General features: G+C 39.2%; 1 protein-coding gene across 1 annotated transcript; it reads right to left on the bottom strand.

Annotated features, from left to right (window-relative positions):
• Positions 1 to 1,943: 1,943 nt before the first annotated feature.
• LOC119649128 (protein ARV1) lies at positions 1,944 to 18,638 on the bottom strand. The gene is made up of 5 exons (XM_038051133.1): positions 18,405 to 18,638; positions 2,823 to 2,942; positions 2,599 to 2,746; positions 2,279 to 2,530; positions 1,944 to 2,217 (listed from the first exon to the last, which is right to left on the bottom strand). The coding sequence occupies exons 1-5, from the start codon at positions 18,552 to 18,554 to the stop codon at positions 2,105 to 2,107; spliced, it is 783 nt and encodes a 260-aa protein (XP_037907061.1). The 5' UTR covers positions 18,555 to 18,638; the 3' UTR covers positions 1,944 to 2,104.
• Positions 18,639 to 18,665: the final 27 nt, after the last annotated feature.

Raw genomic sequence — 18,665 nt, 5'->3', positions numbered from 1 at the left:
GGTGCATCACAATTGTGGAAGTCAATTTGTATCACCATTAGGGATCACTATGCTTGAAAATTCAACTAAATACTAGACATCTGATAATAATCGGATTATTTTCACGGTGAACAAGCGCAGTATACTGGGGCTAAAAACTTTGAAATTCATTCGGGTAGGAGGTTGAGCCGAAGGAAACATATTCAGGGGAAAAAATTACAAATCTACTGGAAATTCAAAGCCTTATTCTGACTGTTTAACAGATACTCTAAACTGCAACTGGGAAGTCTGATGATAATAATATTCAAGGATATTATTAGCCGTATCTTCAACTGAACACGGCAAACATTTTATTAAAAAGCAATACAAAATGGTTGCGCATGTAAGATTTAACGCATTTTGTGGTAAGCAGCATAACTGACGTATGATGGACTTTGCAATGAAACAAAAAAATGGATATTAATCTATGCGTATATATAGTGAGAAATACAAGTTAATTTTATACACATTTTTTATACAAAATACACATTTGCTGATAATAATATATACACAAGTTATCAGAAATCCGCCAGTTTTTCTTTCCGAAATGCTAAAGTTTTGACTGTAATCTCGAGCGAATAAAATAAACATTTTGTATTTATGCTACTTGCCCTTTTATATTATGTCGGAAAAAATACGTTAAAGTTTTGTGAAGTCATTTATATTATCGACTATTTAAAGATATATTAAATATTACCCTTTCTTTTATTTCCGCGGCGGCTGTAATATATGCTGGTGTGTGTATCTCTTGCCTCATCCGTTAAAGAGGATTCAATATCCTTTATGCACCTGGAATCAGCTTCAAAACAAAAATTATAAAACTGAAGCCAATACTTACTGATTTCTACAGGACCGCACCAATGACATACGGAAAAAAAGAAATAAAATCCTTTCATTTCCGTATTATTAGCGTTGATGTCTCTCGTCTTTTCAATTGAAAATAGCTCCTGGAAGTCTCCTGGTGATTTTAGAGGGGGAACTCGTCTTTTTGAATTTCATTTGATATGGGTCTTGTTCACAGGTTTGTGTCGCATAAGCAATTTCTAGTCTATACTTTCTTATTATTTTTTTTTCTCAATTCATTTTGAATGCGCATTATTATCATCGCACTTATTCATGTGCTGCTAGTAAGCCTATTAGCAACGGACACGCAATCGGCATTCGAAATCGAGAGCCTGATACGCAGCTAGCACAGCCTTTGCAATTTTTCTGACTCCACCTACGAACACTTTGGGCCATACTTATCGTCTGACATACCTCAAAAACCAAAAGAAGAATGGTCTGTAGAGCTGCTCCTATCCTAACATCAACAATAATAATAACAATAACAGTCCATAGTCAGACTTTGCAAGCAATGCTTCCGACTACAGAAACGTTCGAATATTCTTCTTGGAAACGTTTTTGCATTACAATGGAAGATAAGTATTGAGTGATATTTTTAGAAACTGTTTATGGATTCTCGTTTCCACTATTGTTGGTTTATACTAATGCATAAATCAGAAATCAGAATTCCCATATTTTGGAGCAAATATTTTTTGCCCGATATTTAAAAAAAATAATGAAAGCTTGTTTTGTAACAACCCAGATGAACAAGATCTTACATCATGCCAAATAAATTGTTGAATAAACACTTCTGTACGATAAGCAAGCTTTGAGTCAACTTTACGATTGTGAAACTCTGATAACTGTATGTTCTTGGAACGCCAAGATGATTCCAATATTGAGTACTTCCCCTGAGGAGAAACCAAGCGCTGTTATGTATTTTATTTCTGTTCGATGACTAACTTTAGTTGCGATGGCTAGAATTTAATGTGCATAAAATATAGGTGAATTTTAAGGAAGAGTTAAGAATTTCTTCCTTTCTTTCAATTTCATGGCTTTTATAATTATAGTTTATTTAGATATAATCAAGAAAACATTTTAAATTTATTTCAATTTAATTTCTATTATGTAGATACTCATATGGTTCAGTATAAATGGCATGACAAACATCTGACATAGTTTTCATCCTCTAAATTCAGTTCAATATATCCTTTCCTCCATAGGAATTTCAGCTAATTACTTACTCACGCAATTACTTCTAGTATCACAAATAATTTGTTTCCAGGTATGTTGTTGTCAGTCCATTGATATAATGCTTCACCATAAATGTGAAAATTATCACAAAGAAAGCCTTGAATTTCGACATATTAGTAACAACTAATAGAAAGAATAAACATTAGCTTTCATTCCAATAAATATAATAAAATATGAGTTTCACCTGAATAAACATGTATGAAAGACAATAAAAAGTAACCCATGACAAGTAAGTAGTGTATCGACAATCCAAATTCAGTTGTGTTGTCTTTCCAAATCATAATCGGCAGCAAAAGGAATTTCCCCAAATTGGCTATTGTTATTGTTTTACATAAAAGAATTTCATTTGACCAATCCCATCGATTGTTTTTCTTCTTCTCTGTTCCACGTAAAAATATCGATATTATTTGCAAAATTACGAATATCATGAAGTTATCTAAATTAAACAAGTACAGTTGATGTAAAATTGATCCCGCATTTGATGGTAGAATGTACTGAGATTACCAATTATATTTTCGAGGCAGCAAATATAAAAACCACGTTCTTCCAAAAAATCCTCTTTGTTTCCAATATCGGAGAAGTTGCTAAGTTTTTGACGCCATAACGCAAATGATTCTAATAATAGGAGAACTAGCGAGAGCTTCCAGTGTAGCTATAATTTGAAGTACAGATTGAGAGTTCAGTTAATAATTTTCACAAAACTTGTATTTTCAAGAATCACCACTTACCTTGAAATCAGTATTATACAGGACGTGACGATATGCGCTTTGCGAGAGTAATACCAGGTCGACAAGTATTATGATTGGTTCAAATTCTATATACTTATCAGCAACTTCGTGGCACTCATCCTGAAAAAAGAAAAGAAGGCCAATGCAAGTATTATGCATAATAAGGTGCGTAACTGCTTCGTTTTACGAAGATAAATTTTGCGACTCTATACATGTCCTAGATAATAGACTGGTGCCCTTCTTTTCAGCAGGGCTAGGCGCAAAACCATGTCACCCGCTTAGTTTTTGTTAAAACCCAGCAAAGTTATAAGTGACCAGCTTGCTCCCGTGATTTGAATCTGGTTGAGAAACTATGAGTGGGAGAAAATTAATGAAAATTTGGTCAATAACCTTCATAAAAGTATGAAAGTCTGTAGCTCCCGAGGCGACCCAATTCTATAGTTATTTTTAGTTTTTTTTTCCTAATTCTTATCGCTAGTTGAGTTAATAATAGTAAAATCTAATTGACTTTATAAACATGAAACAAGAGATTTAAAGGGATTTTCTGTTTCAAAAGCAAGCAAGCAAGCAGGCGGAGAAGCGGGCAATCAAAACTGGGTCGAACTCTGAAGGCAAAAGCTTTGGCCGATTATTTGCAGCTGCTGGCAGTGAGTGAGAAGCGTCAATATTCATCAGGAATGTCTGATTATTATTAAAAAAGAATTATACGGTAAAATGTTAATGGAAAAATTAAACGGGTTTTTCTCAAAATTACGTTTTTCAAAACTGGTACGATGTCTTTCTTGAAATCTACTCGAACAATTTTTATAAACCAAAAAAATCGGTTGTAAAGAAACACAAGACAATAAACCTCTAGCAATTTATATGCGCCCTAAAAAAGATGGTTTCCCGATTTTATTCAGAAAAAATATCTATAAAACAATGAGCATATAAAACAAGTTGGGAAACGGGAAACTGCACCTTTCAGATATAAAAGGTTTTGTGTTTTTTGTCATATATTTGAGTGGGCATATGCCCCAAGATCATAGCCGATGGAATGAATTACAGCCGAATTGGTTAAATATGGAGGCGATCAATTACACCAAGTGGTTCATCAACTTATGCTCAAAGTGTGGGACAGCGAATCAATGCCTGATGGCTGACAACGAGGCATTATCTGTCCCATACATAAAATGGGAGATATCACACAGTGCAGCAATTATAGAGGTATCACGTTGGGGAATATCATCAATAAGATATTCCCTGCTATCTTGCTAGGTCAGATAGCCCCATACGCCCAGAACATCATTGGCCCATACCAAGGAGGCTTCACTCTAGGCAAATCAGCAACAGATTAGATTTTTTTTCTTTGTGACAAGCGATGGAAAAATTGTTGGTATATGGACATCTTTTCATCCACTTTAAGGCCGCCTATGATAGCATTGCCAGGGTAAAAATGTACACGGCCATGAGAGAATTCGATATCCCGACGAAATTAATAAGACTGACTAGGTTGACTTTGAGGCCAGAAAAAAGCAACAGGCTCACTCTCGTCCTTTTTAATGTGGCCCTGGAAAAGGTGATCCGTGATGCTTAAATAAATGCGAGGGGTACGATCTTCTTTAAGTCCACCCAACTATTGGTCTATGCTGACGATATCGATATCATGGGGAGAACGGCCCGAGATGTATAAATTGCCTTCATCCAGATCGAGCAGGCGGTGCGAGATCTTAGGCTGCACATCAATGAAGGCAAGACAAAATATATGGTGGCAACGTCAGCGTACAGAAACTATTCCACTCGAAACGTCAAAGCTCTTACTGTACAAGACAATGATCTTGCCAGTCCTCATATATTCCTCGGAGGCTTGGGTTCTTAGCAAGAAAAAATGGAAAAATCCTCGGAAGAATTTTTGGCCCCCTACATAAGGATGGACGATTCCGTAGCCTACATAACGACGAAATCTAGGAGCGATACCATGACTGTCAGGTTGTGGATAAAATCCGGCTCAATAGGTTGCGATGGGCGGATCATTTAATCCAAATAAATGAAGATAATCCAGCCCGAAAAGTCTATAAGGCAATATGTTGTGTGCCTGAGATGGAGCGGTAGGTCAGGACACCAGACAGTTTTTAGGGATATCGAACTGGTGGACCTCGGCGCAAACCCAGGGTCCCTGGAGTTCCTTATTAAGGTAGGCCTAGACTGGATTCCGAATGTTGTGCCGTTGGTGATGATGATATGTCCCATTTGAACACTCTATAGGAGCGGCTTCGTGATTTTTTTTTCAATTTTTTCGGTTAAGTAGTTTCTGAGAATAACCCCATGAAATAAGCTATCACTTTCTTTTTCAGTGAAACAAATTTTACACCCCCTTTTTGCATATACGGAGATCAGCTTGGTGCCAAAATCATTCGTAGAAGGCGACGATCCGAATAGTATGAATTTCCTAACGTATTTATGTATGTATGTATTGGTTTGTAGTTGATTGGTTAGTAACATGGATTCGCACCCACAGAAGTGCTATAGAAACACAACACACAATACATTAATAGATGCGCAGAACCCACTGCGCTTTTTAACTATAATAGTTTCACCTCTTTGCGTGTGTTACAGCCTGACAGACAACCAATGGCAAAAAGTAGATAATAATAATAATAATAATAATAATCGATCCGATCAATGCGCACCTCGAGACCAACAACATTCTGTCCGAGGAGCAGAAGGGCTGCCGAGTTGGGTCAAGGGGTTGCAAAGAGCAACTCATTATCGACTCGGTAGTTGTAGGACAAGCAACTAGAGGCCAAAGAAACCTCTTCAGTTGCTATATCGATTATGCCAAGGCTTTTGATAGCGTTCCGCATACCTGGCTAATCGACATCCTACATCTGTATCGCATTGATCCGAAACTAATAAAGTTTTTGGCGACAGTCATGGAAGGGTGGCATACCACCTTGTCAGTCCGTACATCTGAGGGTGCTAATACCTCAGAGCCCATCCGTATTCGGAGGGGCATCTTCCAGGGGGATTCATTGAGTCCTCTTTGGTTTTGTATGGCACTGAACCCCCTTTCATGGCTACTGAATGATGCTAGAGGGCATGGTTTTGCAATAAAATATGGCCTACGTGCTAAGTGCGAACTGACACACTTGATGTACCTAGATGACATCAAGCTGTATGCTGGTACTGACAACCATCTTAGAAGTCTGTTGCGAATAATTGACATGTTCAGCCGTGATATTCGGATGGAGTTTGGATTAGACAAATGTCGAATCCAAGCCATTCGCAAAGGTCATCACGAGCCGCATGCCGGACATAGCATTGGTGACCTCCACATCGAAGCTATGACCGAGACAGACTTCTACAAGTACCTAGGAATTCTGCAAGGAACCCATGCTCGAGTTGGTGATCTGAAGGAAGCTCTGCTGTCCGAATTCCTGCGACGTGTAAAGCTGGTGCTGAAATCCCATCTCTCGGGGAAGAATAAAATAAGCGCGTTGAATGTATTCGCTATCCCTTCACTGGCTTATGCATTCGGAATATTGCCGTGGACGAAGACTGACCTGGAAAACGTCCAGCGGCGGATACGGACAACTATGTCCAAATTCCGAATGCATCACCCAAAGTCTGCCGTGGAGCGGATGAACCTGCCTCGTGACATCGGAGGTAGGGGCGTGGTTGACGTGGCGGCACAACATCATCGCCAAGTCGACTCGCTGCGCGCTTATTTTTACAGTAAAGAGCAGGCGAGCCCCTTGCATGCGGCTGTCTGTAAGGCAGACTGTGGACTGACTCCACTTAACTTGAAGGATCGATCTTTCAATCCTCTGAGTGGGGTGAAGTCGGACCAGGAGCGGATCGTGGAATGGAAGTCGAAGGCAATGCACGGTAAACACGTGAATTGTCTTTGGCAGGCATTTGTCGATTTGCATCTGTCGAACAGGTGGCTGTGTGCTGGGGAGCTCTTTGCTGAGACGGAGGGGTTCATGTGTGCCATTCAGGATGGCGTGGTCGCCACCCGAGCTTATAAAAAGCTCATCATGAAAGAACGGGTGGAGAACGACCAGTGCAGAATGTGTGGTTCGGCGTTAGAGACGTTGGACCATCTCATTTCTGGCTGTACTGTTATGGCACCGGTGCAATACATCACCAGGCATAATGCTGTATGTAAGGTTATCCATCAAAACCTTGCATATAAGCATGGGCTGATCACGGGAACATGTCCGGTTTACCGATATGAGCCGCAAGCAGTACTTGATAGTTCTGCTTACAACATGTATTGGGACCGGCAAGTTCTGACTGATCGCCATACCGCACACAACAAGCCTGACGTACTGCTAGTTGACAAGACGGGTCGCTCCGCGTATATTATTGATGTTGCTATCCCCCATAATAGCAACATTGAACGGAAATACGTGGAGAAGAAGGTGAACTATGAGCCATTGGCTCGTGAAATCAAAGAAATTTGGCGTCTCGAGCGGGTGGTTGTAGTTCCCATAATATTGTCAGCTACAGGTATTGTACCTAAATCCCTGACGGCTTCCCTTGATGTCCTGGGACTTTCGCACAGTCTGGTTCAAACCATGCAGAAGTACACCATTCTGCATACGTGCTCGATGTTGCGGGGGGTACTCGACGGATTCTCCCACTGACCTACCACCGGCCACCACCACCAGTGCCTCTTTAGTTTTTAAGTAGGTAGGATCGTCCGAGCCTAAATGCTTGGCACTTAGTGCTAGTATTAGGTAAAATCCGGCATCTGCCGAGATTGTGATAACTCGGAAATAATCGATCCGAAACTAATAAAGTTTTTGGCGACAGTCATGGAAGGGTGGCATACCACCTTGTCAGTCCGTACATCTGAGGGTGCTAATACCTCAGAGCCCATCCGTATTCGGAGGGGCATCTTCCAGGGGGATTCATTGAGTCCTCTTTGGTTTTGTATGGCACTGAACCCCCTTTCGTGGCTACTGAATGATGCTAGAGGGCATGGTTTTGCAATAAAATATGGCCTACGTGCTAAGTGCGAACTGACACACTTAATGTACCTAGATGACATCAAGCTGTATGCTGGTACTGACAACCATCTTAGAAGTCTGTTGCGAATAATAGACATGTTCAGCCGTGATATTCGGATGGAGTTTGGATTAGACAAATGTCGAATCCAAGCCATTCGCAAAGGTCATCACGAGCCGCATGCCGGACATAGCATTGGTGACCTCCACATCGAAGCTATGACCGAGACAGACTTCTACAAGTACCTAGGAATTCTGCAAGGAACCCATGCTCGAGTTGGTGATCTGAAGGAAGCTCTGCTGTCCGAATTCCTGCGACGTGTAAAGCTGGTGCTGAAATCCCATCTCTCGGGGAAGAATAAAATAAGCGCGTTGAATGTATTCGCTATCCCTTCACTGGCTTATGCATTCGGAATATTGCCGTGGACGAAGACCGACCTGGAAAACGTCCAGCGGCGGATACGGACAACTATGTCCAAATTCCGAATACATCACCCAAAGTCTGCCGTGGAGCGGATGAACCTGCCTCGTGACATCGGAGGTAGGGGCGTGGTTGACGTGGCGGCACAACATCATCGCCAAGTCGACTCGCTGCGCGCTTATTTTTACAGTAAAGAGCAGGCAAGCCCCTTGCATGCGGCTGTCTGTAAGGCAGACTGTGGACTGACTCCACTTAACTTGAAGGATCGATCTTTCAATCCTCTGAGTGGGGTGAAGTCGGACCAAGAGCGGATCGAGGAATGGAAGTCGAAGGCAATGCACGGTAAACACGTGAATTGTCTTTGGCAGCCATTTGTCGATTTGCATCTGTCGAACAGGTGGCTGTGTGCTGGGGAGCTCTTTGCTGAGACGGAGGGGTTCATGTGTGCCATTCAGGATGGCGTGGTCGCCACCCGAGCTTATAAAAAGCTCATCATGAAAGAACGGGTGGAGAACGACCAGTGCAGAATGTGTGGTTCGGCGTTAGAGACGTTGGACCATCTCATTTCTGGCTGTACTGTTATGGCACCGGTGCAATACATCACCAGGCATAATGCTGTATGTAAGGTTATCCATCAAAACCTTGCATATAAGCATGGGCTGATCACGGGGACATGTCCGGTTTACCGATATGAGCCGCAAGCAGTACTTGATAGTTCTGCTTACAGCATGTATTGGGACCGGCAAGTTCTGACTGATCGCCATACCGCGCACAACAAGCCTGACGTACTGCTAGTTGACAAGACGGGTCGCTCCGCGTATATTATTGATGTTGCTATCCCCCATAATAGCAACATTGAACGGAAATACGTGGAGAAGAAGGTGAACTATGAGCCATTAGCTCGGGAAATCAAAGAAATTTGGCGTCTCGAGCGGGTGGTTGTAGTTCCCATAATATTGTCAGCTACAGGTATTGTACCTAAATCCCTCACGGCTTCCCTTGATGTCCTGGGACTTTCGCACAGTCTGGTTCAAACCATGCAGAAGTACACCATTCTGCATACGTGCTCGATGTTGCGGGGAGTACTCGACGGATTCTCCCACTGACCTACCACCGGCCACCACCACCAGTGCCCCTTTAGTTTTTAAGTAGGTAGGATCGTCCGAGCCTAAATGCTTGGCACTTAGTGCTAGTATTAGGTAAAATCCGGCATCTGCCGAGATTGTGATAACTCGGAAATAATAATAAGGAAAGTGGACACTTCAGATATAAGAAGTTTTGCGTGTTTGTTATATGAGGAATTTTCAATGCACGTTTACCCATTACATTACATAGCTAAAAATTTATGTATTTCCAAATCCACAGGTGAGCATAACTAGTTCAACATAGGAGTTTTTCTACAAATTTTAACTTCGCAATTGATTTTTTCATGTTACCGTTTTATTTTTGAAAGTAGCTTTTTTCATATTATCATAAAGAATACTAAAAACAACTCCTGAATATAGTGAAACTAATTAATTCACTTTTAGCACCTTCTAGCGGATTTATTAAGTGACAAAAAAGTTTAACATCGGACTAATTATTCCAATAAATGCATTTTCCTGGAAATCCATAAAAAAAATAAATTTAACTGAATTTTAGTAAAAAATTAAGTTAATTGAGCAATTAATTAATCACTTAGTATTACCGGCTTTAAAGCTTGCTATCATTTAGGTATGGACTTTATTAATTTTAATTGTTTCAGTTTTGTTTCTGGTCGTATCAGATACACGTCTACTTCGTATGTAAATCAAGACTATTCAAATAAGTTTTCACGATCTTTCCTCTGTGATGCGGTGTATTATTCTGCTGAAGGATCCAATCATGTTTATTCAATAATCTATCTCCTCATGGAATTCCGTGATCTTTTAAAATTGGACACTACGTGCAAGCTTCCTATGAATATATGTGTGTATATCTCTCCTGAAACTGAGGCTGATATATAAATAACTACGAAAAGCTAAAACAGTCGAAATAAGATGCTTCCATAAGGCCATATATGGGGTTTTGCATCTCAGTCCGTTAATTTTATTGTGATATTGCTGTATATTGCTATACATATAAAACATATCCTATGTATGATGTATTCCGGGCAATTCACACTAAATTGGAAGCTTTAACCTTTTATAACTTCATTGGTAATTGTAGGAATTTTCGTACTTCTAGACACGAGTTTTCACCTTGGGCTCTCTACGATCCTAAAGTCATTGCAAAGGTAATTGTAATAATTTTATTTCTTCCTCTCGCAAATGTCGGTATTTCCTACTGTTGCAACGATAATAGCTAAAATAATCAAGTTTTATAGCACAACTGGGGAGCCCGCTATTGCCCTTTTTGACTGACAACACTGAGAATGGTTTACATTCCAAAGGCCTGCTCCCAAAGATCTGGTCAAGGTATGTAGATAACATTTTCATCATCGTCCATGAAGAAAAAGTGGAGGAGATGCTGAAAGTTCTGAATAATGTACATCGGAACCTAAGAATCACAATGGAGATAGAAGATGATGGAGAACTCCCATTTCTTGATTTAAGGATCATTAGCGAACGATTCCGGAAAATTCAAACCAACCCCCTTCACATAAAATGGCCCCTTTCCATCCACATTATCTACCAATTGCTCATCGTCTTCCTCAGTGTTGAAAAATTTAGGAAAGAACGGCTTCCAACGGTCGATTGTTGAAAAACTCATGTGGAAAAGGCGACACTGCAAGAAATAAGGGCACTGGCATCCCTCGTTAATAACTTGAAAGGAAAAAGTAGAATAGGGGTCACACACTCCGTGGCTTCGTCGAAACTTATAAAAACGATGAAAGGGTTAAAAATCGACGTAGTGTGATGGAGAATAGGGTTCACCAGCTCAGAAGTAGGCTAAGATCGCCCAAACGTTGCAAATTGAAACACTAATCCAGCGGGATATATAAAGTGACATGTCCAGATTGTGAGAAGTGCTACAAGCAAAAAGACGGTTGTCAAGGGAGAGCACGAGAGAAAGGCGGCAACGGCTAAGAGAAAGAATAAACAGAGCACAACGCTGAAATCAATGATAGCACAGCACATCCCAGATGAGAGACATAGCACATGGGACAACGTAGACGTCATCAAGTAATGCGGGAAGAGTAGGAAGTTGGAGGCGCAAGAGAGCTTGGTGATCCTAAGGGAACCGGAACGGAACAAATTGAACCATGACACGAGCAACGTGCAATCGAAGCTTCTGAGAGATGTGGCAAGTGATGTGTGTGGTTTCCGAAAGTAAGATTTCTCACTTTAAGTATGCACATTTTGACTCCTTACTTGCGCACTTTACAACTCAACTATATTCGGCAAAAAAATGTACATCCCTCTTCTGCATGTATGGAGAGCCTCCTTGAAAATCCACGGAAATTTATGTCACTCACTGTATATGTGGGATTTCAAAGTTCCAACATGTTCATCAAATTTCGTTCGGATCGGTTTAGCTGTTTTGGAAAAAAGTGCGTGTGACAGACAGACAGTGAATCGATTTTAGTAAGGTTCGTTTTACATAAAACTTTAAAAATTATTATCTGATTACCGAAATATATACCCAAATGCTTAACTTTCCGATCAATTAAGTAATAGAGAAAACCTAAAAAAAGCATGGCATCCGTAAGAAAGCAAACAACGTTGACGAAAAGGCTTGGTATGTTAAGGGTTAAAAAGAAAATAGTTCGCTCGAGGTCTTCCTCGAATATCGATAGATGATGATGGTAATTTAGTAGTATTGAAGGAAGCGTGCAACAGATTTGAAATTCAGAAGCCTGATATTGTAAAGGCTGCAATGAATATCTTTGCCAATTAAAAAACTATTTACTGTTTCAGGCACTTGCCTATTCCAGTAGTTGAAAAGGTCCTAAATTCTGTTCCACAACTTGAAAATATTTTAATCACAGCATTGTAGGCAGCGATCAATTAAGTAATGCAACTGATAGATTAAATAAACAAAACTTGGTCTCGGATGTTCCTACGGCATACAACTGCAAGTACCATTCTTTTGCGGGAATAAAAAATATGGGAAAATATATTTAATTTTTATTTGTAAAACAATAGAGGAGATGAAAAGAGTTGAAGCTTTGAGGTAACCTATACAACAATATTTGCTAATGTGGGCGTAAAGCTTTTATAATCCATACATTTATTTATTTTTTAGATGATGATTTAGCGAATAAAGCTAAAGGCGGCGTCAATACCATGGGGCAAATGGTCCTGAGGTACACTACTCAACGGCGAACGAACAGATGATCGTTTACTTTTTTCTTTAACATTCTTGCTATTGCCTCTTTTGGTGCTTCATCGTTTATTACGAAAATAATAAAATGATTACCAGAAAATCAACGGAGGCTTTTACGACGATAGCCCGCATAAGAAGTAGCAATGCCGATGATGGTTATGCGAAATCAACCAATGAAATTGGCGATCAAAAGTTAGAGGTTCCCGTCAATCAGCCGCGAAACAACACTGGTAGAAAAGTATCATGGCACATTTGCAGGAAGGAACCTATTCGAAATCGAAAAAGGACAAGGAAGTGTTGCGGTAGATGTAAACCCTTTTATAACGAAGATTCGGAAAAATAACTAAAATTCAAATTATGTTGAATACATCTTACATTACATTACAAAGTAGTAATCTCATCATTTTTTTATTAGTGCGTAAATATCAAAAATTAGATACTTTTTTTTCGTAATGATAATATGTGAAATGTAGTTATATCATTGTACTTACATATATACTTTATGAAGAATACAAAATGGAAATAAACTCTCATAACTTATTTGTCTAAAAACATCTATCTACATTTTCCGTCTAGAAACATATTTGCTTTATGATATAATACACGAATAATATAAATTTTTTGTAGGGGTACCCCGAGTGGCATTTACGTGTATTTTAACTATTTCCTTATTTAAAAAAATGAAAAACATTGTTGCAGTGCAAATTATGCCTTATAATTTGAGAGAAAATTGAACAATCGTGAAAATCCGAGAGGGTTTCAGCCATTTTTCAAGGACGAAAGTGACAAGTAACAGATACCAAATGGGCACCCGGGTATCTGGATGGTAACATAAAAGTTAGATATCGATCATCGTTGCTTTACTTAAACATATTAAATTCCCTACTAACCCTACTCTAGCCGCATTACCACTTGTTGTGATTGGCTGTTGACTTCATTTAAACGTTAAACACCATGTAACGTAAAAGTTGTAACTTTGCAAGGTTCTACGTCATGGAATTCCCATCGTAACAAAATTTACCACTTGCTATATACTATCATAAATATACTATACTAAAATCTTAAATCGCCTTACACTCAGTTCCTTGCGCATCGTAAATGCGACTTTACACTAAATGACACTTCATTATGTACATGGCAAGAAGACTATCCACAGGAGATTCAACTCCCTGCACATCCTTTGAAATTCTATGGAGACGGAAAAGTCTTGCGTCCGTCGACCGCGACGGGAGATGCGCGATCAAAATTGGTAATGGATTTTAATGCAGTGTTGGGTAAAAGCTAATTGCGACTAAAGAATGAAACTAATTCATTCGTTATTCGAACAATTTCAGTTGATCTGAGTGAAATTATGCGGTGTTTCCAACGATTAATTAATTGAAGTAATAGAAACTTGTTGTTTCTTTTTCGTTGGTGTGGACATTTATTCTTGCAAATACCGATATTTCGGGAACCACTTGTTCCCTTCATCAGTGCTAACAAGTTTTAAGTTTAAAAAACTTTTAAGTTTTAAGTTTAAAAAACTTTTAAGTTTTAAGTTTAAAAAACTTGTTAGCACTGATGAAGGGAACAAGTGGTTCCCGAAATATTGGTATTTGCAAGAATAAATATCCACACCAACGAAAAAGAAACAACAAGTTTTTATTACTTCAATTTCAGTTGACTAACGGTTAGTTGTACGGAAATCAGTTAATTGAAAAACCAGTTAACTAACGAATTATTCAGCGATTTTGATTGATAATTAACAATAGAATATTACTGGAGGGTAGGCGAATTACATTTGGAAGTTTTTGTAATTTTGTTATGAATTGTGTAAAAATTTGCATGGATTTTTTGGGACTGGGAGATGTTCTGAAATTTGGGTAATGTTTTGCATGGGGATGTTAAAGCAGTGTTGCCGTCGTTGTGTTATCGGTGTTGTGCGAACAGGTTTTCCGTAATTGTACTTTTTAGAGGTTTTTGGACTAATGAGTGCGGATCGCAGATTGTTTACCATGGAAGAGTTTAGCGCTGCCGCCCTTCAATTTGGAAGCCGTGAATTTTGAAAAAAGATTTTCCGTTTGAGGTTTCCTCGCGGCGTAAAATCCAGAAAAATATCGCAGGTTCAAAATTTTGATTTTTGGTGTCGTTTAAGAGTTTTTTTGAAATTGGTTTTAGGCATATCATTTGAGTTCTCTAGTGATATTTTGAAAAGATTTATTCATTTTCACAAAATAACACAAAAGGTGAGACATTTTTATATGCGGCAAACCAACCCTGACCTCTTCTGTTGAAAACAACCGACGATCCGGAACCATTCCGCAAAAAAATTAAATTCGAAGACGGCAACCCAACTTACAAAATATTCATAAATTCAAAGGCGCCAGTACGGTTACAACATTCTCTTTGAAGCTAAGAACCGACAGAACAGAAATCCTCCCCCTCCGCAGCAGCTAACATAAAATCATGTCACTGATTACCTGCTAACAACTTCGTAGACCACCTACCGCCTATCGTATTTGGAAATGAAAGAATCAGTTGTTTTCTAATAAGTGTAACCAATAAACGGACACACAGACATTTTTAAAATTGCTTTGCTTTATACAAAACCTTAATAGAAACTTCAATTCTTCATCTTTAATTTTCGTACGCACGATTCCTATAGAATTAGTTAGAAGTTTAATCGTCAATTGAAATTAACAAATATCAATTCGGAGTGAAATTATGCGGTGTTTCCAACGATTAATTAATTGAAATAATAAAAACTTGTTGTTTCTTTTTCGTTGGTGTGGATATTTATTCTTGCAAATACCGATATTTCGGGAACCACTTGTTCCCTTCATCAAGTTGAACTTGTTAGCACTGATGAAGGGAACAAGTGGTTCCCGAAATATTGGTGTTTGCAAGAATAAATATCCACACCAACGAAAAAGAAACAACAAGTTTTTATTATTTCAATTCGAATACCAATTGATTAGTCATAATCATAAGTGAGCAACTAATTTTCCCGATTTTTAATTGTTAGTTGCAAGGTTTGAATAGCGAATGAAAATTTAAAAAGTTAGTTGCTCGCTCGTTATTACCAATGAGCAATTGTCAATCGATCATTGCAAATAATAACTGAATGAATTATTAGTCGTATAATTAGCTAACTAACAAATTAGTTAACTGCTGCTCAACACTGTTCTAATTGAGTGCTCCAAAATGGGAAAACGGGAAACTTGGTGGAAGCAAACACGCGCAACATTCTGCTCTCCTAGGGAGTGAAGAGCAAATATGTTAAGTAGATGCATCCAAGATCAATTTTTTGGATGTTTCCGCTTCATACTGAGATAAGATGAAGAAACACACACAAAAAAAAAATATCTATACGACATCGACACACCGATACATCAATATCACTTGCCTACCTCGTCCCTGGCGGAAAGATTCACAATGAGTTTCCGTGCCCTTTGCCACAAGTCCCGAAACTTATTCTTACTAAGAACAGTGAATCTATTTGCAGTGATGCTAGAAAAGCACAAGTTCTTGCGGAATCATTTGAGGTTAAGCTCAATACCTCTCCTCCTCGAAACGATCCGACCTCAACTGCGACTGTTGAAGCGACAATTAGCAAATTCCTTTTCAAACATTCCAATAAGTTAGTGACCTTTTCAGCTACGAACATTGTAATTACACTAGTGGATTCGCAACATTTTCTGAGTCTCCCAGAACTCACCACCTTAGCCCACAACCTAAAGAGTAAAAAATCTTCCGGGCATGCGAGGTTACCGATTCTGTAATTAAAAATTTACCCATCGCCTTCTTAAAATTTCTTTTGGCAGTTTTTAAGAACTTCATTAATAACGGCTATTTTCCATCAACTTGGAAAGTATCAAAAATCATTGCGATCCGAAAAAAGGGCATCTTCTCCGGGCCAAACAATTTCAGACCCATTTCTTTGCTTTCCAACCTAGGAAAAGTTTTTGAGAGAGCCTGGACAACTGAACTGGTCCAGCATTCTAATCTCAAAAACATCATTCCTAGTCGCCAGTTCGGTTTTCGTCATATACGCGGAACGTAATATGCACTAGCTCCCTTCACGACACTGTCGTTCCTAGACTTAATGTCGACAATAAACCAACCGTAGCCTGTGTATTGGATCTAGAAATGGCCTTTGACTCTGTATGGGTAAACGGACTCATATACAAACTAGTCGAAAACAACTTCTCAATTCCGATTATCAGAACTAGTATCAGCTTTTCCGAAGATGGGTAATTCTAGGTCAACGTGGAAAACGAATTTTCTGATCTCTTGCTAGTAACAAGGGGTACCGCAAGGATCCATTTCGGGACCTACCTTATATAACGCTTTTACGGCTGATGTTCCCATTCCTGAGAACGACACTGACATTACCCAATATGTCGATGACACCCTTATCTTCGCGTCAAATCTCCGTCCCAACAAAGCCGCAAAAGCAGTAGAAAAATATTTGGTGCTTCACGGCTGCGCTATCGTGGCATTAAAATAAATGAAACAAAGAAGCAATCTCACTGGTGGCAGTGGAATTTGTATCGTGATTTGACGTTGGATACCAGCGACTCAGCTCAAATCAGGGTATAAATCTCGAACGAGCGCAATGTTGACCGCATTGCTCCTACAGGGTTCTGTAATCCTGTAGTATACCGTTAGGGTCTTGAATGAAGTGCTCTAACATACTTCAAGGCCCTATTCCAATTGGATTGTTCCGCCAACGATTATAAATTTAGATATTCAGATTTCCAGAAGTACCCATAAAAATGCTAAACGCTTAAAAATTAGGTCTAGTGCCAAAGCCAAACTGATTCTCTACAAGACCCTGATAAGATCCATCATCTGTTACGGAGCACCCACGTGGATCACCTGCTCCAACACTACCATGAATAAATGCGAAGCGTTTGAACGTCGAATACTTAGATATTGCACCGAACTATCTTATAACTGGAAGACTAGATAGGTCGGAAAGGGGGGGAGCAAGAGTGAAACCACTTCGAGAATATGTTCTCAATTTGACCGAAATATTTTCCAGAAAACAGAAGACCACACAAATCCAATAATTCAGCAATTCTGCCAACAGGGTAGCACATCCCCATTGACCATATTTCTCAATCCCTGCCAAATTATGAGTAATAATGTGGCCTGGTAGGAGTACAGAGAGAATAAGCACAAGTTACTGTGATATGTGATTACTGTGATAGTTTTAAGTTGGAATTAAGCATGTATTCTTAAGTAAAATGAAAATCTTCTGGTGCTTTTAATGCGAGCACCTTTTCTTTTAAAAATAAAGTCAATGTTTGGTAACTAAGAAAATGTCAAGATTTAAGTATGTACGTGAAATGCACAGTGAAGTAAGGTCGGACAGACCTTATAAATATAATACCATCCGTTGAAATAGGATTAGGATAGCTTCAACTTAAGCTACTAATAAGTTATCAATGATGAAGATGTAAGTCACTATTGAAAAATAAAAACTGAAAAAGTCAACCATCGGCACCGTTACTCCAAACAGGGTTTCCCATAATTGAACCAAACCAAGCATATTCCCCTGACCTTGGGCCATCTGTTTTCCACATATCCCAATAACACAAAATCCTGTTGGAACTTCGGCAATGGAGTATCAGGAAAGTAGTAAGCAGTCGTACCTTACGCTGGCCTCTCTCTGTTAGCTTTCGAAGCGATTCGAAGTATTGAATTTGGATAACCATGATCGGAGGTTGACAAGGTTACTTGTGCTAAATTGTTAGTGACTCGTCTCAATTGGAGCAAATCCACACTCTGCATGTGAAAGATACCTTAATAACCATAAAGGAGACTCAAAATTACCTTCACATAATTCTATAAAATGTTTTGGGGAAATTGCCCGTAAGAGATTGGAAAACTTACACACTTGATTATCTTGATAACAGACGAACTGTAGGTCTTGTAAAGTTCCTTAACTTTTGCTCCACAGTTGATGCACACAAACAGCTTCGCTGCAGTCGTCGACGTAACTTTCGGGAAACTTTTTGCCATTTGTGTTTTAGTTTTACTCATGCCTTACTCCCAGTGCGGATCCTGCGATCCCAGTGAGGCACTGTCAAGTCGCCATCGGCACCTGACACAGTTGTCAACTTATCAGATGACTAAAAATCACACATACATGCA

This window comes from Hermetia illucens, chromosome 2 (assembly GCF_905115235.1).
Source record: "Hermetia illucens chromosome 2, iHerIll2.2.curated.20191125, whole genome shotgun sequence".
In the NCBI taxonomy this organism is placed as follows: Eukaryota; Metazoa; Arthropoda; class Insecta; order Diptera; family Stratiomyidae; genus Hermetia; species Hermetia illucens.
The sequence above is the reverse complement of the archived record's forward strand: the minus strand, read 5'-3'. Positions and strand labels throughout refer to the sequence as shown.

What these genes read in the sequence shown, in the direction of transcription:
- LOC119649128 (XM_038051133.1), bottom strand. Translation starts at nt 18,554, where the DNA reads ATGAGTAAAACTAAAACACAAATGGCAAAAAGTTTCCCGAAAGTTACG. An exon ending in CTGCCTCGAAAATATAATTG is followed by an intron (nt 2,531 to 2,598) that starts GTAATCTCAGTA and finishes TGTTTAATTTAG; the next exon opens with ATAACTTCATGATATTCGTA. An exon ending in TTTCATACATGTTTATTCAG is followed by an intron (nt 2,218 to 2,278) that starts GTGAAACTCATA and finishes TCTTTCTATTAG; the next exon opens with TTGTTACTAATATGTCGAAA.